The following is a 23942-nucleotide window of genomic DNA, read 5'->3' as shown; positions in this document are numbered from 1 at the left end:
CCCTTCCCTCCCCTTCTTCCCCTCCTTTCTATTTTTTCTGTCAGTGTTTTCCAAACAGTTCCTGATTTGTAATTTGTTATTTTACTGTATCTATAAAATGAAGAAGTAGACCATATTCTGATAAAATGGGGTTTTGCTCTGTATTTGCTGTGTAATGACATCTCTGACCACTGTGGTTTAAGGCATGCTGACTGCCTTGCCTGTGTCTGTCAGATTGCTCCTGCTAGAAATCAGCAGCTTGGGTAACTCTCCCTGGAAAATTGTGTTGAGAATGAGTTACCATAAGGTTGCAGAAAACAGAAAAGAAAACAATAAAGCAACATAGAGCATTTGTGTTAGCTTTTCTGCTCAGGTCTTCTCTACCATACAGACAAAACTGAATATCTGGTAACAGTGAGGATCCACATTAGCCTTGGAATATTGTTTCTTAGGAACTGTTTGGGCTCCCACATTGCAGGCAGCCACTTCATTTCCTTCCACCTCGGTTTCTTGTTTTGTATGTATCAGTAATAGCACTTCTCTGCCCCAGTGGAACGCTGTGACATTTCACTACATGAAAAATTGTGAAGTGCTCAGATACAGCAACAATAGGGACTGGGTGAAAACATTATTGGCCATGCTATAACCCTCCTTCGGGTACAGGAGCTTAAAATGGCAACATCACAAGGATGGCTTTATGCTGTACAGCTGCATGGTCTGCTAGTTTTCCTCAGGACACAGCCAGCCTTGGTCAGAGCCATCAGAACTTCAGGCGCCCGTTGCAGAAGGATGTCCTAGAGTGCTTGGCTCTGGAGACAGGGTATCTGCTATCTTTAAACAAAATGCTGACCATCTTTGGGTCTTTCAGAGAGGAGAAATGGAACAATTTTTTGCTTTCTTAGTAGTTTTTTTACAGACATACTATATTCTAGAACTGGAATTTGATCCAGTTTGTCTTCCTTCTATCTTAAGGAAAATTTCAGAACATGAATATATTTAATGCAAATATTCAGGAGTGTTCTGAGGTGTGTTTTAAAGTACCCTGACTCCTATTCTGCAGAACGCTTATAAGAGAGTAACTTTTATGGTGAGAAGACACCTGCCTTACTCTTAATTAATAACTTTGCCTTGTCCTAAAATACTCATTAAATATTAAAATATATCTTGTGGTTTAAAGTATTAAAGTGTCTTTCATTCTTTAGATATCGAAGATGAGTTCCATTCAGTTCTTAACTTATTGCCTGGAACTATCAGTAAGGAGGATTATTCCATAAATACCTAGACTGGTGGCTAATTTAGGAATGTATCTGACCAAGTCAATTGCACAAGGTACAGATGTTGTAATATGAGATGCTATCACTTTGCTAATAGCTATATTAAGTTGTCATGACTTAGTCATGGTTCTTGAGAGAAGTCGAACTTCATGGTACATCTGTTGCCAAGCTAGGGCTCGTACTGTGTATACTTACTGGGTTAACTACTTTGCCTAAAAACAAAAATAATATCCTCCTGGCACCATGTAATATTTTTTTAAATGTTCATGATCTTGGTAGTTTTTCATTAAAAAATTTCTGGGAGCAGTCCTGGTGTTCTTATTTACCCTATGATCTCCCCCTTCTCTTGAATCACTCACTCCAGCAGTACATCTAATGCATCAGCCCCTCATTCCTCGTCCATTTTAGTAGATGTCAGTCGTGTTTACCTGAAGCCCTACAACTCTTGCAGTACAGTGTATGTCCCACTCTATCTTACTGGTCTAATACAAACGAAAGAGGAACCCTGAAAGAAGAGGAATACAAACTAATCCTAAGTCACTCTAATGCTGCTGTAGACAATTTGTACGCTCAAAAGCTTCACCAATTGAGATAGCATTTCTCAAAACTAGGCATGCACAGGCTAACTGCAAAACCTTGACAGTGGGTTCACAAATGCAACATGTAAAGTTATATATAGGCAGAGATTTAAGAGGTAAACAAATGTCATGTGAAGTTTTTTTTTAATACATTATTTGTAAAGATTTGATACCAAGGCTGATCTCTCAGACCATTCTCTTTACTGGAGGAAAAGAATATACTGTACACAGTAGCTACATTCATAGAACTAGTAATGATTTTTTTTTTTTTTTTTTTTAACATGTGAGGAGGCTGTACAAGATATTCAGGATTTCATAGCAGCAGAATAGACTTTTCTTTCAGAATTAACTTCCCTCCATGGAAAGTAGGTATTTATAATACTCATATATTGATTTAAGCTTATGGTTTCTGTGCAGTAGTAGATACTTCCATGTAGAAAACTCCTTAGCTTGTGAAATTTTTAAGATCTAGGCCTGCACAGACTCGCACACACAGATTTATTTTATAGCCTAGCCCCAAGAAACTAGTAACAAGACTCCCATTGACTGCAGTGGAGCCAGGACTCCAACTGCTGCTCCCAGAGAGGGTAGTACTGCACAGCTGAATGTTTACCAGGTTTTTCAGATGTGGGGTCTGAGGCCAGGTTTTGACATGAGACGTCATATATTTTCCACATTTGTCTTATTGTTGCTACATTCTGGGCAAAATTGTCATATACTGACAATAAAAAAAAAGAATTTTCTGTCGCAGGGAGCTTCAGATTGGGTAGAAATGAAAAATCTAATGGTAAATACTGACAGGGGATAAACTGTTGAGAGCTACAACTATTTTTTCCCCTTAAACTCAAGCCTGTAATTGCTGTGTCAGGTAGGGGAGTGTGTTTGCACATACATGAACACACATGAATGCAGACATGCATGCATACATGCTCACAAGTCAGAATTGCTGCAAGCAGAACTCTATTTGTGACGAGGTCTCAGCTCAGTGCTGAGTCCAGCATAAAGCTAAAGCAATGTTTGATTGAAGCCTTCAAGACAAAACTGACAAGGTCTTGCACTGATCCTGTCCTAAGAAAGATTCCAGAGAGATTATTTTTAAACTCAGACAGAAATTTGAAGTGAAGTTCACATCTGAAAACTTGAATGCTTTCATTTATATTCAATCTGAAGCTGACCATTGGCCCTCATATCTGGAAATTTGTCTAGGCCAGTTTGGAATCTTCTGTGTTTGAAGTTAGTGCTATGGATATATTTCGTGTCTGTCTATGAATCTAGTTAATAGCAGGAATGATGTGGATCTAGTCCTCTGTGCAGCACAGCCCTGCACAACACGGATGGGCCCACACAAAACCACAGGTACTGGCTCACAAATTTCCTGGAAAAGCTCGGACCCAGGTCCAGCTCTAAATCATATGGTGTCCCTCGCCATTGTCCAAAACCCATGCCTTGCCTAGCACTGAAGTTTGGGGTTGGCTTTTTTCCTGATTTCTGTGGCCTATCTCCTCTCTACTCTCAATTACAGGCACAGCACATCTGTGTTTGGGTTATGGTAGATTTGACCTAGGAAAAGCTTGTTATAGGCTGCACTACAAAAAGAAGAAAAAAAAAAAAGAAGGTGAAAATCAAGTTTTAGAATATATTTCCCAAGATGAATTTTGTCTGCTGAGGTTTTGTTTATTGCAGACGGTATGATGTACGGGTTGCTCACAGGAAAGGGAGGCTCTGATTTGGAAATGGGATGAAGCTTTCTTAAGGAGGACTTGTCAAACTGTCTGGAATCCAGACTTCATTCAGCATCACAGCAGAAAATGTTGGCTGTTTGTTTGCCTGCGATTTATCATGCTCCCTGCTGCCGTGGGCGCATCTAAACTGATCTGCAAACTGATAATTTCAGCTGCTCTGCTAAATGATCTTTGCAGTTAATGCCAATCAACTATTCTCATGTTTCCCAAATAAAACGGGAAAAGAAATATCCTGTTTATTCTATATCTCCCGAGAAGAAGAGGAAGTCTATGGCTATGACTGAAATGTACCCCTCTGCCTTCCTCATGGGACCATGGGACCATTTTCCACCACTAGGCCCAGCTTCTCCTGGCCTGAGTTGTCTTCATCTTGGTGGAGCTGGTGGATATCTGCCACGCCTTCTCTGATTAGCATCATAGAATCATAGAATCATTAATGTTGGAAAAGTCTAAGATCGTCTGGTCCACTTCTCTGTCTTTGCTGACCTCCACTGCCAGGGCCAGAATGGGAATGCAAGTGCGTGGAGTTACAAGAAATCACCTGTTTTACAGCCTGTGTGATGCCACTCGGTTTCAGCAGAGAATTAATCCTGTGCCCTGCTTGTGCCAGGTCCTATTTTCTTATCTATGTTCTTCACTTGACTAACCAGCTGATGGCTCTTGCAGTGATATTAACACTCATACAGCATCATATACTTGCATGGACAGAGCTTACCTCTACCAAAACACGTAGATTCCTCCTTGAGGAGAAATAAAATAGAGCCAGCAGCTCTGTCTCAGTAACTCCATTATATTCAGCATTCATTATTCAGACTGGAACAGGCAGAAGCCACCAGAACTGCTAGTAAAGCAGTTTAGGGCTGGAGACAGCCCTTATAGTCACAAACCATTGCTCCTACTGCTACCATAAGATATGGTGTCTCCGTCTAAAAAGGCAGATAAATTGAGGGGAATAGCTCAGGTGACTTGTCTAAGGAATGAAGCAGCGTTCACCTCTGAAGAGATTTAAGCTAAATCTTTCTCTGCAGAAAGTGTCTCTCTGATCACTTCTCACTTTCTTGCTACCCTGCCTCCAGCCTCTTGCTTGAATTTTCCTTGCTTTGTATGGTGAATGTGAGAAAGAGAAGGTTTGATTTGGGTTCAGATGTTATATTTGACTTGAAGTCAGTTTTCCTACAGACAATAGCATTCCCAGCAGGTTTTTAGTGATATGCACATGACACTGGAAGGATTATTTCTGTCCAGGCTACCCTACACACAAATGAGCTCAGCAGCAGTGTTAACACCCCATCACTTGTTTGCTCTTGAGAACCTTTAGCATCTCCTGAAGAGGATGCTAGTCTTTACATACATGGCAATGGACATTCAGTTTGAGTCTTCTTTTCTGGTGATAGCATCAATCTGGATGAGATATGGACATAGTGCACTGGGGCTCAGAAGGGTGCAGTCCAAACGTGTATAGGAAGGGAAAAGGCATCAGGCAGGAGGGGTGGGAAAGTCAGCTGCGCACATCAAGCAGAGAAAGAGCATGATCCAGGACTGACAGCACACAGCTGTTGCCCAAGGCTAGCCTTTCATTATCACACACACTTGACTTGAAACTGTAGTGTCAGCCCTCCAGCCTCCAGCGAGGAGTGTTGTGCTGGCTGCAGCCAAGTGAATTTTCCCCTTGAATCCAAACAGAACATTTTTTTTGGAAAAAGAATGAACTTTGAGAGAATGAAACTGTGTTGAACTCCACTAACAGTTCTGGATGAAAAAAAGTTGGAGAGAATGTTCGTATAATGCCAAACCAATATTTCTAATGTATTCCAAATTAAATAGTGGCTTGTTTATTCCTTCTTTTTTTATTTTATTTATTTTATTTTTTGGAAGCACCTCCAGCAAGGCATTTTCAACAGAGAAAAACAGCTTTGTTTTTGAACAGCTATTCAATTCAGGAAGTTTTGGTTTGGGTTCTGTATGGCGGAACTCCCTACTTTGTTTTTGATTGTTTATCGTCACCAGTGAATCAGAACTGTCCTATGTGCCCTGCTCCAATGCTGACAATTTTCCCGGGCTCTTCCAGATGAAAGAGCCTGAGATGAAAGCCTATGGCTGTGCAGCTATAGCCTTTTACCTCCCTCCTGGCCCAGCATTATCATGTCTGCCCACGCTCTGTAGAGATCGCATACTGTTGGCTTCCAAGCTCACTGGCACGGGAGATCTATGGAAGGTAGCAAAATAGCAAAATAGATGTCTTGGGAGAGAAAATCTTAGTTGCAAAGAAAACAAGACCTTCACCACTGTAAGTAAGCCAGATCAGTTTGAGGCAAACCGATCTTAGTAGAGTTTCACTGTCACTTTGTTCTCTGCCAGATACTGTTCTTCAGAAAGGAATGTACTTTAGAGGATGGCACATCTTGGAGACCCTTCTGCTTCTCCCACAGCTGTGTGGGGCTTTGGGAAGTAGAGTTCAATGCAATGGGATGATATAGGCAGATGGACTGAAGAACATAGGACTTTTCACATTACTGAATTTAAGAAGATGTCTGGCTCCTTCTCTTAGGGCAAATGTCATTCCTGGGCATTCAAAGACTAGTAGAAGGGTTGTGTTTTCCTCCAGCTAATGATACAGAACTGTTTTCTTTATTTCTACTGGATTTTTTTCTCACCTAGTTGAGCAACATGACTCTCAGTAACCTGAATCACTGTAATTCACAAATCTAACAGCTTCTTACTGAAAAATTTTATTAGCTTTTCTATTAACCCTTTTGGTCAAACTTTACTTGACGTAGTTGTAGGTAGTTGAAAATGACTGACTAGATAAGGCTAAAACTTGAGGAGAAACAAGTGCTTTTATAGTGGGTAAAACTGGTACAAACTAGGTATCCCAGGGAGCATAATTGGAAACTCACTCCCATTCACATTAGGAAGAAATTCTTCACTCAGAGGGTGGTGAGGCCCTGGCACAGCTGCCCAGAGAAGCTGTGGGTGCCCCATCCCTGCAGGCGCTCCAGACCAGGTTGGACAGGGCCCTGTTCTGACCTGACCTGCTGGGTGGCAGCGCTCCCATGGCAGGGGTTTGGGGCTGGGCGGGCTTTGAGGTCCTTTCCAACCCAACCATTCTGTGAGTCAGTGATACACCCATGAAGTAATCACAATATTTCCAGCTCTAAATCCTAACATGTAAAATAACTGAAAAAAAAAATAAACAGTGTGCAATGTTTCAGCAGCTTCTCCACGTATTGTTACATTTACGCATCGAACTGAACAGTACCTAAAAATCATGTCTGCAGTCTTTTAAATGCCACATAAAAACAGACCCAGAATATCAAAGTTCTGCAGGGCTTGCTTGTGCAATTAGAACATGTGTTTTATGAGTTTCACCCTCAGCCCAGAAATTAGTTTCTCCTATTTTTTTTTCTGAATAATATCTAAGACTCTCTTCAAGTTGCTTAACTCTGTTCTCTGTGTGCAACTCTGCACATGTTTACTGCACTTGATATTTAGCAGCCCCATTGCTTTATCCTATCACCCTGGTGACTTGACTATACCTAATGATGTAAAATTGCGTAAGTCAGTCAGCAGGTGGAAATATTTATTCCATTGCACCAACAATTTGTCCATGAAGTCCTGTTTCTCTAGTCATAAAAATGCTTCCATGACTTAGCATAGCATATTAAGAAGAAGCATCTAACCCCATAACAAAAGATGAGTAGCACAACAAAGCATTTAAAAATTACTAGGGCTATGTATTCTATATGAAGCATGTTTCAGTGGAACATAAGTGACCAAGATCTTCTGCTGTTACAAAACAACATCCTTCTACTGAAGCCTCAGGATACCTAAGAGCACAATGCAGTGATGTCTAGAGGTAAATACACTGGATTAAGAGGAGCACAGTCATTGTAGGGGCTGTGCTCAGGGGAGTAGATAGCCTCTTTCTATACAGGGTTAATTAACTTCATCAACACACACTCCTCCCCCAGAAAACCTACCATCTTGCTTCCAGTGCTGGAGCAGATTCATCTATAGCTGGAGGGAATCTGTATCCAGTGGTGTGTTATGGAAATACTCAAAAAAGGTAGCTGAACTGTTTAGTCATGTCTGAGAATGTGACCCATTTTTGAAGCCATTTCCTCTGAGCACAGGTCCTTTTTTTTTTTCCCCAACTGTTCCTCTCTCTTTATTCTCCCACTTACAAGCAGTCAAACACGCTGCTGCTATTCTCTTTTTCTCTCATTTCCAGAAAACTCCTGACTGCTGTGAAAAGCTAGTTTTGATTACAACAAATCTCACATTTTCTGGTTTAGCAATGCTGTTGTTAGCAGCATGTCTCCAAGAACTGAACAGCAAGGGGACCTTCTGTGATGTGTACACAAATTATATTCTTGCAGCCTTGTGGCAGACGCTAACAGACTCATCATCATAGCACTGAGAGGTAGGGTAGTGCTAATTATCCTAAAATACAGCCATAAAATAGATGATAAATCTTCCACCCAAGCAAGTAGTTAGGTGTCTAGATTTCCTACGAAAATGTTGTTTCTGCAAACCTTTATAGATCTGTAGAAGAGAAACATGTGTGAGGTCATGCTGAACCCCTTAGAGCAGCAGAGATTGGAAATGACTTTTCCCAGGACCTGGATCAGCATCTCCACTGCTGCTGGCTAAATCCAGAGAGTTTCCTTACACTGGGAGGAGCCACTCTGTAAATAAAAGCCAGGAGCTAATTTCATTTCTTTCTAGAACAGCTGGGTTCCTAGATTTGCTTGTCAGTGTCAGCACACCTGCTCCCTCCTCCTGATTTGCAGTGACCCACTGTCTCTCTCAGTCACTAAGATTTTCCCCTCTTCCCTTTTGGGTTATGCGCTGGGAAGTTCTCTTCTCCAAGTCTAATACAGAATGCTCTGTTTCTATTCACATATCTCCCACCTCATCTCATGTGGAAAGTGGATTACCATCACCTAGGCACTGCTGGTGAAGAAATAGGTAGTTTTTCTACCATGGGTAAAAGTGGATGGGCACTCAAATTTTTGCAGGTCTGTGTCATACTCTGTTGTTTAGTAAAATCCTCCAGGGAACAGCCTATGTTTGCACACAGTTGGTTACAAATGGTTCACACAAATGTACACAATGTGATGGACGTCAGAGCAGAACTTCTGCAGCAGCTGGGGAATGTAAATGGTGGTCTTGCAACAGCAAAGATTGTTGATAATTTCGAGTCCCTTTTTTATTGTTCATTCTTACAGTTTATAGCCATGGAGGTTTCTTTCTGTAACCTTAAAAATATTGTGCAGTGTGAAGTACAAAGTATTGCTGAGTTGATATGAGTTCTGTGGGTCAAAGGCAGGTCATGAAGATCCTGTAGGAAAGGAAGGGGCCGTCAGAAAGAGAGCTACTCTGCTTCTATCTCCTGACAGATTACTGAAAGTGTTAAACTTTTACAATATGCTTCTTTCTTTCTTCCATTACTAAGGTACAAAATTATTAAAGCAAATGGAAAAAGAACAAAAAAATGGAGAGAACTGTCCTCCCATGTGCTGAATCTGACTTTACTGTTAAGTCACTGACCTCCAGGGAACCACTCCAGAAGCGTTCCAGTACTATCTCAGCAGCTGCTAAGCATTTCCTTTCTTTCAACATGCTATGATTGTGCAAAAAAACCCAAAACATTAAAGTTTCACTTTTGTTTTTCTAGTTTAAAAAGGAGAAGTGCATGCAATTATTTTCATTTTTAAACTTCAGCGGCAACAGTGCTATCAGATTTTGTCTAGTTTGTTTTCATTGTTTCCTTGTCTGACCTGGTTTTGTGTAGTGAAAGAGTTTTCAGCTGAATTAAGTGATGAAAACAATAAAGATATAATGAAAATAAATTAAAGGATGAAAAGTAATAGTACAGCACAGACCACGGTATGCGTCAGCAAATGGAGTATGTACCTAATATGTTCAGGAGTCTGCACTAAGCAAGTAGCTGATGACAAAAGCCCTGTCAATGCATGTTCTTTGCATGGACACTTGCTAGCTGAGAGTCATGATTCTCCCTTTGGCCACAATAATGCAAGCTTCTGAATTAGGGAGAACTTTGCAAACCCAAAGAAATTTAAATAGTATAGCTGTTGTGATCAATTTTCCAGTCCTTTGAGGGCTTATATATACCAGTTCTCTATCACTCACAGAGTATGTGAGGATGGTCAAATTTTCTTGTACTTAAATACAAGTAAGAAAGAGAGCTTGAAGTCCTACCCACTGTAAAGCTTTCAGGATGAGATTATAAAGCAACAAAACAAGGACAAGTGGCCATTTCCCCTTGTGTGCCACTAAAGAGTACAGCATTGCAGAGGATCAGATAAGTGTGCATACATAATTTTTCGGATGGATGTATGGTGAAAGGAGCAGAGGGGTGCTACTTATGTAGCAACGGGAAATCTGGGGTGAGTTTCCTACATGGCTGTCTGGGCGGACCTGTTAGTTTGTGAGCAGAGAGCTTATAGCACCTGGCTATGTTATCCATCCTATCGCTGTTGACTAAACTTAGGTAAATGTAGCATCTTGTGGGAAAAAAAAAATTCTTTTTCCTTTTTTTACTTTTTTTTTGCTGCAAGTCAGACATTGTCAAGCTTCTTCCAGTCCTGAAATATGAAGGACAATTTCTGTGGTAAGCCAGGAAGAAACTGCACACTGTTTATTTTGACAGTCCTTTAATTCTTTAGTGACGATATCTGGGGGCTTGCATATGCACTGCAGGGAACTCTTCCCTCCATGAAGAAATAAGTAGACCTGGGACATGCTGTCTTGCTGATCTAAACCAAGACTTCATCTTCTTCAAACATAAAAAGTCCTAGAGCAACCTGGTCCATGACATACCTGGCAAAGTAACACGTAAAATGGAAAGGAAAAAGAGAAATGAGACAGTAACAAGTATGACGAGTTAATATGGGATGAAGCAACTAAGAGAAATAACAGTCGGAACGGCAGGGCACAGCAGTGGAAGGAAGAAAAAACAACGAATTGTGGAGTTAGTACTTTATTTCCATTAGTGAGAGAGGCTGCTCCAGTGTGGTATGTCTTTGAGATCACAGAGCATTTCAAAGAGTGGTGGTTAGAGAGAAACACAGTAAAAAGACACAGAGGTAGGCGCAGTGAAAAGGCAGATTTATTTACTAGTAATACTGTACAGAGAAAAAAAAAGAGAGAAGCCACAGTTACAGCATGGCTGTTGCTGGCAGTGTTCTTGTTTTATTTATTTTTGATTTTTTGTACTCATTTTTTTTAATCTGAAGAAAAAAAACATAACAGTCAAAAAAGTACACTTCAGGTTACAAAGTACAGCAGCTATCCCCAGCAATTCTAATCCAGTGTTAGCACAGCAGATTTTCCCCAACAAAATGGGATTTTATTTACATTAGCTCACAAAGAAAGTGGGAGACTGAAGCTTAAAAAAAATCTCAACCACAACCTACATTCACCATAAAAGCTGCATTTTACACAACATTTTCTTGAACCCCTATAAAGAGTCATTCTTTGTCTATGGAGTGAACAGAGTTGGGAAGGGCAGGAAACATTCAGAAGTGTTCTTTTGCCTTTGTCCTGACCTGCTCTTGCTTGGCTACCTTTGCTGTACAGAGATTCAGTGGCCATGAAAAGCTTTCAAATAAATTTATCATCTCCTCCATCTGCCCCTAACTGGTGCCTACATCCACACTGGCAAAATACAGTGACAAAATTCAAGCCCATCTTCAGTTAAGCACCTTAATTGTAGGTGCAGGCAGATCTTAGCACACCCTCAAAGTTATCCCTAGTCAGCACAGTGCTTAAGTATGTGTTACACTTCCAGCAATTGCTTAAGGTCAGTGGAGCTTAAGCACTGTGTCCAACGGGGACTTTACGTGGTTGCACAGAACCCTCTTTGTTTTTGAGTTCGCCTCTCTGACCACCACATTAACTTGGAGGGATACCAGTAGCTTTTTGGCAGTTAGTTTTACTGAGAGTGCGTTTGTATGCTGGATCAGTCTTTGGGGAAGTTCACATTTTATCCTGGCTCCTTCAGCCTGCTGGTAGCAACTCAACAGCCAGGGGATGGCTTGTTTTCTGCTCCCCTAAGTATCTTCTGGATGCTGGTATCTTATGCACTTGGGCATATCTGGCTTGGGGGGTTTAACATGTTCCCACAGGAATGGAAAGAAAGATAGCACTGTTACCTAAATAGCAAGGCTATCGTGGTACCTTGGGGGATGCTAGACGAACAGGCAGAGAATGTTCCTCTGGTATCAGATTTGCCCTACAAATCTAGGAAAATGCAGGAAGAAGTCCAAAAATTGAGGACAAGGTACTGCCATTTCATGTAGCTTGAAACTCACTCAAACAGGCCTGAGGTGAGATTTTTGGCTCTAGTCTCTCTCTTCTTTCCCCCATTTTCCTTATAGGAAACCACGAAAAGAGAAGCAGAGAGGGGAAAAAAGGAGCAACTGAGCAATGGTGTCTGAAATAAGAGCAAGTACAGAGACAGGGGACAGGCAGAGTCTGGAGCAGAGGCATGCAAAGGGAAAAATTTGAAAGAAAAAACCTCACACTGCCTCTTTTACTTTGTATTTGTGTGTAGGCATGAAATTCAGCTCAATCCTCTGCAGATCAATGGGAGTTTTGGCTGCCCAGAAGGCATTCATCCACTTTCAAACGCAGTTGGCCAGGAGGTCACGTCCTGTACACCTCTCTGCAGAAAAGTGCACCAGTTTCATTTAAAAAATCTATCTAATTAAAGGAATGAGAAGATACAATTAAAGCAGCATAAGCCTTGCTTATAGCAATATTGTTTAAAGCCCAGACCCCATAAGCATTTGTTCGTGTGCTTAAATTTCACTTATATGGGTCATTCCATTAAACTAAAAAGGGCAGTTTGGGTGCTTAGTTGTACGCTCATGAGCAAGTCTTAAGGTCTAACAGATTATATCAAGATATTCAAGATCAGGTCTAAATCTCTAGTTTACACTGTAAGTTAAAAATGTACAAATGTATCCAAACTGATGGACTTGAGTTACTAAGGTCATTCTAATTTTTTTTTTTTTTTCAATTTCTAAGGTAGACCTCACAAAAAAAAAATCTAAAAATTCCTTTACAAAGCATTTGGGAAACAATTACAGAGGAAGGTTTGCAATACAATAACAGCAATACTGCCTAAAATAAGTATTTGCAAACTGGGGGAAGGGGGTCAGAATTTTTCACAAATTTGCCCTCAAGAAATGTAACCTAGTCTTAATCTGTTGAGCAGCTTAACGGGAACCACCACAGGAAAAAAATTATGTAATTTGCAAGACATTCTGAACCCATGAGGAAAAAGGCTCAGTTTTGTGGTTGTGTTGATTTTAAACACGTGGGGCATTTTTTAGAACTTCATGCACCCTTGTCACTATTTACAAGCTAAGATACTATTACATATTTATATTACAAATTAGATTTATATTCTCTTTGGACTAGATGGCAATCCATTCATATTCTAAACTTAATTAATTCATCCATTTAATGCAACTTACTTGTTTACATGCAAAAATTACTGTCCACCTTTACGCTGGGTGTTGTCATAGCCTGCAACTTCTGATTAAGCTCAGAACTGAAGTTTACTCTTGCTGCCCAGAAGGCTCATGTACTGTAATCAGAGAGAATCCTAAATTTCCTAACAGACAGAGAGAACTAGCTGAAACGGAATGAGCTGAAAAAAATAAGACGCCACATTTTAGCCTGTGGGAAAATTCTCCACTTTGTCCGAATTATTTTGTTCTACTCTTTCCAGTGCCACCATCTCTTGTATTTTGAAATCTCCTGTTGGACAAAGTTTGACAAAGTGAAAAAACATATTATATTTCTTTTTAGTCATAACTCTCTATTGAAAGTAAGTAGTTATTATCTACCACAACGGGATTCTAGATGAAGTTGTCTATCTATAGAAAGCACAGGTCCACCTTTTTTTTTTTTTTTTTTTTTTTTTTTTTTGAGAAGGAGGTGGGGAGAATAAATGAATTTATTTAGTTGTGTTCATAGCAGGTATTTTGGATTCTACTCTTACAATGTTACTCTTTAAAAAGTGTTGTGATCCTGCTTCCTGGAGAAAAATGCGGTTAGGTCTACAAAAGATCCCAAGAAGCTGGGCATTGTCGTCAATGTATGAAAAAGTTCAAAGGCTCAGTGTCACAAATAGGATGATATTCAGAAAATCAAATCCCTATTAAGGATTTGTATCTCATTACAAAAATATTTATTCATTAAAAAAATACGCAAATGTAAAATACTACATTTTCTATTATATCCCCTCTTACTTTCCAAGTATGCCATTTAGATTTTTTGACTAAATCAAAAGGTAGAACACCTTTTATTTCTCTAGCAACTCTGTATGCTTTCTTCCTGCTCCCATTAAGTAGTATTTCTGATCTTAAGCATGAATAATCACTAGTGAACTTAGAATGGCAGGAGACTGATAAAATAGCTGTCAGGGAAGTCCCATTAAATGTTTCCTCATGAATACCACTGCCACGGTAGCAATGCTGACTCAGGACCTGATCCCACCAGATGCTCAGCACCATTTTGCTTTATGTTTTTCTTAGCAGAAGTAGCAATACTCAGAGTTAGCGTCTAGGTTTAGACCACTCTGGGCAAACTCAGCAGTGCATATAAGTGGTACAGGTACACAAATAACACTCAAACTACACCCTGTATTAATCACTCACACCCTGATCTTGCAGACACCTACACACACATTCCTCCCATGAGTAGTCCTCTTGAATGAAATAGGTCCACACACAGTGGAATTAGGCATATGTGTTTCTGTTTGCAGGACTGGGGTCTTTTATTGCACCAGTGTGCAAGCTTCATGGAGAAGGGTTTGCGCACACTTCTCTTGCTGGGGATTGAAAGATAATGTTGTGTTAATACAGCTTTAGAATACAGCCTGCACTTATTGGAAAAAAAATAAAAATTAAAAAAAAAAGAAAGAAAAATACAAAAAGGAGAAGGAAACCCAAGAGTGCTAAGGCAAACTGTCAAATGGCACATCATACCTACTTTGTCATTCATTTAGATAACATCACAAAGGCAGACCAGAGGAGTTCTGTAAACACATACCATACAGTACATCAGCCACAGGAAAATAAAAAAAGAAAACAACCCTGTAATTCTTTTCTTTCTGTATTGATATTCTTGTAATTGAAAGAGATTGCCTAGCCACTAATTCTAATGTTGTGTTTTCTGAGTTGTATTTTTCTTCTGCTAAAAAAAAAAGGAAGTAAAATGCAGTGGTTTGAAAATAAACAGTCCCTGAATGAAAAGAAGGGACAACATGGAAACCGGGTTCATAGAAACTTAGAAAATACAAAATATAAAAAAGTTTCATAGGTTACTTTTTCCCAGTTCAGGAAAAGGTACTCTGAAAAGAGTTTTCTTGTTTTCCTTACAAAAATTAAGGCGAGCAGTTTGTCGTGGCAAATTGTTAACGCTGAATCAATTTCTGACTGTACTTTTTTGTATCTCTTCACGCTGAAATTGAAAATGTTCAGATGATGGCATAAGTTAAACAGACATGGAGTTTGCTCAAAACAATACTAACAACTCCCATTACGATCCTTACAAAATCTCTCTCTGCTTTACTGTAGAGCGGACCTCTTCCTTCACATCTGATTGTGCATGTATTTCCACAGGCAGCTTTCTGTCTGAGGGCATGGGGAAAATTCATGCCTTCCAAGCCCAAAGAAGCCCTGGAAATCAGTTTACATTCATCATCACAGGCTAACACACTTGACTTCCCATGTAAATTGGCTGCAGTCTAATGGCTACTATGGACAAGCTGATGTCCAGCAAGGCTGTTGCACTTGCAGAAGAAAATGATTGGAATAAGCATGTTTCAGGCAATGTAGCTAAGGCTCTCTGAGTTCAGACTGATTTGCTTTTGTTTTGTGTTTTGCGTGACCTCAGATATGGAACTACCTTTGACTAACAAAGACAAACCCTTTGCAGACACACCTTCAGTTTTTTTGGATCTATCATGGCCCGTTAGCCATGAAGTTCATATGAACACATAAAAAAACACTGGCCTTCCTAGGCACTCAATGTCAGCTACAGGTACTGAGCAATAGGTATTTGGCAGGTTTAAGGTTTAAGGCTTGTGCTCTACTTCTAACCACTGAAGGGCCACTTCTGAGCTCTTACATGCCACCATCTCCCTACCACGTTGTGCCTCAAATGATGCATGGTCTCAGATGCTTTCTAGTCCCAGCCTCAGCATGCATCTCCCAAAGCTGGCCACTAAGGGAGTCATCCCCAAAACGCTGAGTCTGTGTTGAACCAGAAGATCATCTGACAGGGGAGTACAAGGCTGAAGAGAGGATGGACAGATCGGATTAGGAGAGGTACCCGAGAATGTCCAGTGTCAAGTCCAAATGTCATGAGCAGAGGACTGTGAGTAAAATGTCTGTAAAGAGAAGAGTGGTAGGGAAAATATTGGGCTGGGAAGAGGTGAGGAGGCCAGGGTGGCCATGAAGGCAGGATCACACCTAGAGAGGGAATGACTGGCCAGACCAGGAGGAGAGATGCAGAAGATGTCGTTTTGAGGTGAGGTGAGGGGGCCCAAGAGTGACAGAGCTATTGCAAAGCATGTCTGTGGGCCTCCCACTGGCTCCTAAGTGGGTTGAGTCTGGCTCCAGAGGCCCTCATGGTGCAGGAATGAAGTGGAAACTGTTTTACTGTCCCCTCTGGTTTATGTCACAATTCTCTTGCAGTTCTTGAAGTTCTAAGCATGCCCTATTGAAGCCTTGGCTATTTCCCCATTGCGCAGTGCCTGGGGTGGACCAGGCTACGATGAGGCGACTACAGTTGTGTGGGTCAATGTTCCTCAGCTGAGTTGCAGTTACCTCGCCTAGCTCCTTGGAAATGCACAAAAAGCCCTGAAATGGCTTTGTGTGCTGGTGTCAGGGCCTGGGTTACCACGGCCAGGCTGATGAGTAGTAATGGGATGAGCCAGGATAGCTCAGCCCCTGGGGTCAACTACCCACACCTTGGTCTGCTAAACATGAGGACAGCCTCATGAGGCCACATGATAGAGCTGAAAGCTCATGGCCTTGATTTAAGAAATGTTGAGATTTGTAAATAGTTAGCATTTCTGGAAAAAAAAAACCCAAAACATTCCAAAACAACAAAAACACAGGCTGCTGATCTCCAACACAGTTTCCAGCAAACAGCCACCAGTAATAATAATCACAGTGCACAACCTTGCAGCCATTCTCCTTTCTGATAAAACTGTTAATCACTTAGGCCTAAGTCAAGTGATGATTTTCAGAGTTTCTGTTGCTGGGTTTGGTTCTTCTCTCATCCAAAAGCCCCAGAGGAGGCTGAGAGAACATGCAGAAATCTATTACATGTTAAATCAGGCCACTGAAGCAAACACAGAGGCCAGCATAATTCCTGCAGGTGTCAGATGGATGTGGCTCTCTTTTCTTAATCACCAATTTCTTTTTTTTTATTACTGTCACCTGGGCAATGGTGAAAAGTTATACTGACCAACTCCATATTGACAGCTAAGTGATCTTACACAGGAGCTACTTTTTGCATTTTTGTGTGTCTGTTTTTAGTGTGCCTGTTTTTAGTGTGCCTCATATAACCTTTGTAATGAACAAGTGTCTTTTTCACTGGCACAGAAAGAAAAGAGTACAGAGCAAGAACTGTTTAATCAGATGCTCTGAACCAACAACTAATGCAGTAAAAGCACCATCCAAGAAAGTACAGAAATACCATAGGAATCACCTCAGAATGAAAAGAGGCTTGTTGTTGCTTTCTTTCTTTCTTTTTAATATTTTTTCTGTTGCTGTTATTCATTTTTTAAGTCTGATAGTTTCAAAGACACTCCAAAATACTCTTCAGTATTTTAACACTATCAGAAAATACAAATCCTGATTTTCAGTCTCACTTCTGCTGTTACAAATCCAGACTAACTTCACTAGAGTGAGTGAAGTTGCACCTAACCAAAACCAAAGTGAGACAAGAATCAGGCTCATATTATCTTACCACGAAAAAGCTGTTTGCTTTTTCATTGTAGTTAGAAGAAACAATGGACCGAGAAATAAAGAAACATCTATTGATTTTGGATGCCTTCACCTTTTTAGAGTTTCACCTTGAGACGTTTTTTTAAAGGCCTGATTTTCAGGGGGCAGAAGAAAATTTTTTTTGGAAATCAGGCCTCTCTGAAGTATCCCACACCAGGAAGTGAAGCATCCAAAACCACCAGCATTTTTGAAAATGTTAGCCTTACGGTGCTAGGATCACTTTCTGAAACAGCTGCTTAAACAAAACTCCAGTAGGCCTCCACGGGAGTTTTGGCTAGGTAAGCATGGCAGGAGCAGACCCATCACTTGTCAGTATGTCAGTGCACTGGAGGTGCACTTAATGAGAAATAACATTTTCCTAATGCAAAATAACAATCTGGCCCTGCCCACGTTTCCAGTGCTGAGAATTTCCTCACTGAATTCAGTGAGAGCAGGGTCAGACTGTGAGAGAGGATTACTTATATTCTAGGGAAATAGAAAGCAGTATCTTTCTTCTAATGGAGTTCAGCAGGAAACGTCATATATAACATTGGCAGGGTTACTGAAAGGCAAGTAATTAGATCAGTAACTCCATTTCAGTTGGTGTTACAGCTGCATCCTTTTCTTGTCAAGTTAATTTCAGTTGTAATTTGGGGAGATGAAGTTCACATACAATACTGTAATCTGGAAGATTTATATAAGGCAAAATTATCATTCATACATTTTCTAGAAAGAATAATTAAGGTCCACTTTTGGTATTACCAATAAGCAGAAATGGCTGATGGATTTTTGTGACGCTGCAAACTAAACTGAAAAGTTACTATAAAACAAAACTATGCAAACCCTTCAGGAAGGACTTATCCAAGTTTTAGCAAATTAAAACAGTAAAATGATCTAAGTCTTCCCCTGAGAAATAAAAATTGGCATCTATAAAACGATGTTTAAATGTGATTTTTGTCTTAAAAAAGAGAAGCGACATTTCTTTAAGGCTCTCATATCTGGCTGCTGTGAAATTCAGACTCCCACTAAATCCTAGGAAACTGATCAAGCCTGCCAGATATCCAAAGAAAATGTAAAAAGTGTTTTCATTATATATATTATATATATGTATAAATCAAATAAATATGAAAACATTTGTTCCAATTCCCACTTATCTCTCACTCTGCAATATTAAAGAAAAAAAAATAATAAAATCTCCAACCACTCCTTGAACCCCAAAGTGTACGTCTGATGGGAAAATAACCACGCGTTCCTCTTCCTGAAGAACTAGAAATCAAAGCAACCCAACTGCAAGGCAATGGAGGCATTCACTTCCAGTTCACAGTATTGCAGCTAGAAGTACAATGAGGTCTAGGTAAGTGATGGAGCAGGAGCTGCCCAAGTGGGGAAGGAGAAGGTGTTCACATGACAATACAGCATTGACAGCGCTTTTTCTTTTGTGTACCTGGGGCAGCTTCCAAGGGCAGGCTCTCTTCCTTCCCCTCAGGAGAGGAGGGCTCTGTCGTGTCCGACAGGGGCCTGCCAGAGACCAGCTCAGCGGCGTTCCCATCCATGGTGGAGATGTCTGTCACTGTCTTCTCTCTCAAAGACTTCTCGTCGTCTTCATCGATCAGAACCAACTCTGCTTTGATGGTTTCATCATAGCCCAGCACTTTTTTCGTCTCCTCTTCATCGTCAATGCTCTGGTAGCCCATAAATATCATTGTCACTGGCTGATCTGCACTGGCCTCTGGAACTTCACCACCACGGGGTTTGTCTTGGTGCTGGGGATTCACAGCATGCCCTTTGTTTGGTTTGTGTACCATTTCCAGCTTTGCCTCCTTGAAGAGCATTTGCTCCTTCATATGGCTAAGGTTTCCATCAGCTACTGCATTTCTGTCTGACACAGTCATTATTTCATACCCTCCTTTTACATTTGATTGTCCAGCTTTTTGCATAAGTTCGTCTACGTCCTTTGAGCTTAATTTATGTACTCCATTTTCTACCACTGTGTCACCAGAGTGAACCTCATAGACTACCTTGGTACCATCATCATAGACTTTGAATCCTCTTTGATGGGCCTCATCTGGGCCAACAGGTGAAGCAGAGACAATCTTGGTCTCTCCTGTCTGTTTGTCTTTCTCCACATTAATTTCCATGGTGCACAAAGCTTGAATGAAAACAAGAAAGGAAGTGCATGTTACAACAAAAAAAGCCAGTGAATGGTTAATTGCCAAACAGACAAAGAAAACTATGGTGCCCCTTTTCCTGTCACCTGTTTCTAAAGGGTCAAGTGCTCTACGTTAGAGGTGGGATGCAAGGCCGTGAACAGAGATAGTTATTATTTTACAGCTTTTTATGTAGCAGGAGGCAAGGCGTGCCTGTGTCAGATGGGACTTAGTCTTCCAACTCACACGATGTGGAACTGCCTCTGGTCAATTAGGAGTACCAAGAGCACTTAGGTTAGGTATACTTTAGACAAAGGGAAGTGACAGCATGCAGATTGGCCTCCGTCTTTCCCTTCTGAACTTGCCTCAAAATTCAAAGATAAACTAATCTCCAGCAACCTCTTTATGTTCTTTTCCTTTTCTGTCATCAAACTACCAGTTAGCTGGTAAGAAGTTTTCTTTGCTGCAAGTAACACCCAGACTTGATAAACACTTATACTTGCTTATCTCTTCCATCTATGGCATTCAAAACATTTTAGAGGGGCGAACAACCATTTTTTACCCCTGTTCTACAAGTAGGAAAACAAAATCATATAGGGATGAGATAATTTCTCCTGTAGACTTGTGACAGGACAGATCTCTTCTTCCACACCAAGACTTCAACAGTGACCTCTGTTTGCAGGTTAAAAGAATATACAAAATGGCCCTGAAGTGCTCCCTCCCTTCTTTGAACAACACCCTAAGCATCATTTACAAAGGGGAGAGTTGAAGAAAAAAGTAATAATGAACCAATTTTCAAAACACCATGAAACAATGGATAAAAATATATGTGTGAGGAATGCTGTTTTAGAATAGCAAAGAAACTTTTCTAGCTGTTAAGAAAGACGCAGCAATACGATGAAAATAGTTGAGACCACATAGCAGGAATAGTATTCATCACTCTAACCCTCATTTTGAGACATAATGGCATCTCACTGGACAGATTTTCAAAGAAAAATGTGCAAAGGCTTCACAGATTTTCCAGAAGCAGAAGTGTTCATCAGTTTAAATATTCCTTGCATATAGATTAAGACATTCTTGAACAGACATTCACAGACACTTACAAACTACCACAAGCAATGAGAAGTGTTTGTGAGACCTATGATGTCCGCTTCCACCAATGAACCTAACTGGCATAATCATGATTTTTCTTACCTGGGACACCAGAAACTGATGTCTTGGCTTTCTTCCTGCCTTTTATTTTCAAGTGCATATAGAATTATAATTGCCTCAGAGTCAGTGTAGCTTGCTATGTTTGTATTTTAAACACCATTAATATTAAAAATTACATATATAATGCATTCTTTCAGTCTTATTATCCATATGTAGTAGAAGATTTTTTTATATATTCTTAAAATGAAATCTCTCATCAGCATTACGCAATTAATCATGTGGTGCATCATGAACACCACTGTATGTTTTGATGGAAAATTCAGTTATTGCAGAATGGGTACAGATAACAATATTCTACGTATTAGGAAGAATTTGATCAACAAGTTCCAGCACTGCTTGGAACACTCTGTGCTAAAGAGAGATCTGATTTAGAAAGTTAACAAGCGTGGTTGTATCCTTGTGTATTTATTGTTTGCCAAATTTACTTAAACATTTGCCACTGTCAACATTTTCTTTTTATCATGATTTAGCAGTAGTGTTTTTGATATAGCTTGTGCTTTATGACCTAGTCTAGAGAGCTGGAAAGCTATTTGTGCAAGTAAATTCATAAATATATCTGAAAGTTTTGCCAATCTGTTCACTAGTGAAGCACATTGCCATGGGAGAAATGAATAACAGAACCCTGTTTATCTGCTGATTTGCACAATGTTAGTTCTCTGCAGGAAAATCTAGCAGCTCAGCTTGTCAACATATCTGAAAACTGAACTAATGCAGATTTCTAAAATGTCTTTATTCAACCAGAGCTTATTTACTGCTAAATGCGCTCTACTAATACAATACAAAGCTGTCTGACAATAGAGTTGAAACTGAAAGGAGCACTTGAAGATGACAGCCTCTATTCATGGGGACAAGTCTTCTGTACAAGTTTTAATTAAAGTGTAACATGACACAGTGCTTCATGTCAACAAGTTCCCAACGTACATATGAAAAGATCTGGCTTCTGCCTATTACATGGCTTTAAACAGTGGGATTCTGAGGCTATTCTTTTAAAAAAAACCTTCATAGACTTTGAACATATATTAAGATGGATGCTAACAATCTACCCTTGAGAGCATATGCCAGTGTCTTCTCATTAAGCTACTGATCACACACAATACTCTTCTCAAGGAATATGTGAACAAGGCTTCTTGGTCACCCAAAGAGTGAAAGAAATGTTTGTATTCTTGATATAGACAAAATGGCACAAAACATACAGTGAAAAACTTGCTTTTCGGACAGAACAGGGTAAGCACTGGTGGAAGAGAAGCTTTTAGTATTGCTTGCAATAGGATGTCTAAACAAAATGACATATCCCATAGTGGTCTACAGTGTCTTAGCTGCAAAAGCTGCTTTGCTATGCTTACTAACTCATTCTTCAAGATAGCCACCTTTTTTTTCTTATTCCTCTAAACACCTCTTAAGTAGCTACCAGCAGTTTGGTTTTGAGATAGGGAATACACTGCTTAGAGAAGAAGGCTCTTGAAAATAAGGAACGTGTGCAGCTTGGAACAGTAACACCGGTACATTTAAGACAGGTACACAGTCTAAAAAATAAGTGTTAGAAAACTGTATGTCTGCAAGTACAAAACACATCATTATAATTCTCCCCAGCCTTTTCCTCAAGAAGAAAGAATGGTAACAAAGTGGTATAAAATGACATTAAAGTTTGAAGCATGACTAGAGGCTTGTGAGTGCCTGTATGTCTCATTCATCTTGAGGGGAGTCACTTGGGTGCATTGGAGGAGAAAAAAACATGGTCTAGATATAGTGTATTTTTCTAAGTAGAGATGGAAGGAACTAAATGTTTCCACAAAAAAATTGACACATTTCCTATGCTGCTTGTGTTCAGTCAATATATATTGTTTTGGGAGTACTCATTGCTGCCTAAAAAGCCTTGACTTATTTACAAAATATGAATCAAATGGCATTTCCTGGCATTTGAATGATATCTGGAGTCCAGATCAATTAAGGCAATATAACAAAGAAGAGTTCATGGCTACTGGATTGGTATTATAAAACTTTGCTCCTTGAGACTTACCAGCTACTCTGCTTGCTCCGTCCCTCCCAGGAACTGGCTCTGCTGTTCGTGAATAGAGGGTTGGGAGTTCAGGGATCTGGGAGCAAATGTAATTTACTGCATCTGGTGTCAGAGAACAGGAAACAGTTAGATTTGTGCTATGAGCCCCAGTGGCTTCATTGCTTAGACAGCAGAGCGTTAAGTTGTCAGCCCTGACAATAGTTGCTGGAGCTTTGTATTAGATAATTGGATCAAAGCAAACAAAGTGCAAAGTCACTGTCATGTGATCGGTGTTCAACTAAACTAGCTGAGGTAGGACGGAATGGGTCCAGATGACTCAAACCTTGTGTAAGTTCAACACATAAAATTATTTGTCAGGAGGTTCTGGATTTATCAAGTCTGCGACCTTTAAATGTGGGAAATGTTGGGGGAAAGATGTGGTGGGCAAGGAACAAACCTAGAGTAATACCTAGCATAACAAATGTCTCACATAGAGATTTAAATGCCTAAAAATGCTGTTGTTAGCTGAAAGGGATGAAAAGCCAGTACTTTTTGCAAGGTTGTTTGCATATTATAGAACTGCCAATTGACTTTTTATTCTTAAAGATATTAATATAGCTAATAATGAAATAACATACAGATACAGTCTAGTAGGGTGCCCATTGTGGCCTGCAGCACCTATTAAGTTCTTGCCAGCTCCTTAGTGCCAGTGTTCATTAACAGAGTTCAAACTAGCAGAGAACTAGCTGGAAGGGCTGACTTGCTTACTGTTGTTTATCACAAGCTAAATATATTCTTTAGAAAAAACACTGGAGATGTTTTATAAATATTTACTGGCAGATGCTTTAAGACTCATTTAAATATAACCTGTTATCATTCTGCTAAGGTTCCGTGGCTGAGTTAAAAGGAGAGCTCCAAGGAGAGATGTGCAAGCAACTAACTCTCAGTTTGAGTGCCAAAAAAAAAAAAAAAAAA

At 40.1% G+C, this 23942-nt stretch overlaps 1 protein-coding gene across 4 annotated transcripts in view; it reads right to left on the bottom strand.

The window, feature by feature from the left end:
• LOC110389395 (A-kinase anchor protein 2-like) overlaps positions 1–23942 on the bottom strand; it is a 258560-nt gene that overhangs the window by 119722 nt on the left and 114896 nt on the right. The window contains exons 6-7 of one of the 4 annotated variants that reach the window (XM_021379718.1): positions 22989–23090; positions 19057–19761 (exon numbers count right to left, since the gene is read on the bottom strand). The exons of 1 other annotated variant lie outside the window; for it this stretch is intronic. In XM_021379718.1, the coding sequence (XP_021235393.1) occupies positions 19057–19761; positions 22989–23090 (807 nt within the window). The remainder of the gene's footprint in view (positions 1–19056; positions 19762–22988; positions 23091–23942) is intronic. 2 more of the 4 variants (XM_021379721.1, XM_021379719.1) reach the window with 2 other exon arrangements.

This window comes from Numida meleagris, chromosome Z, assembly GCF_002078875.1.
Source record: "Numida meleagris isolate 19003 breed g44 Domestic line chromosome Z, NumMel1.0, whole genome shotgun sequence".
NCBI classification, from domain to species: Eukaryota; Metazoa; Chordata; class Aves; order Galliformes; family Numididae; genus Numida; species Numida meleagris.
Note: the sequence above shows the minus strand (reverse complement) of the source record. Positions and strands in the feature narration are given on the sequence as shown.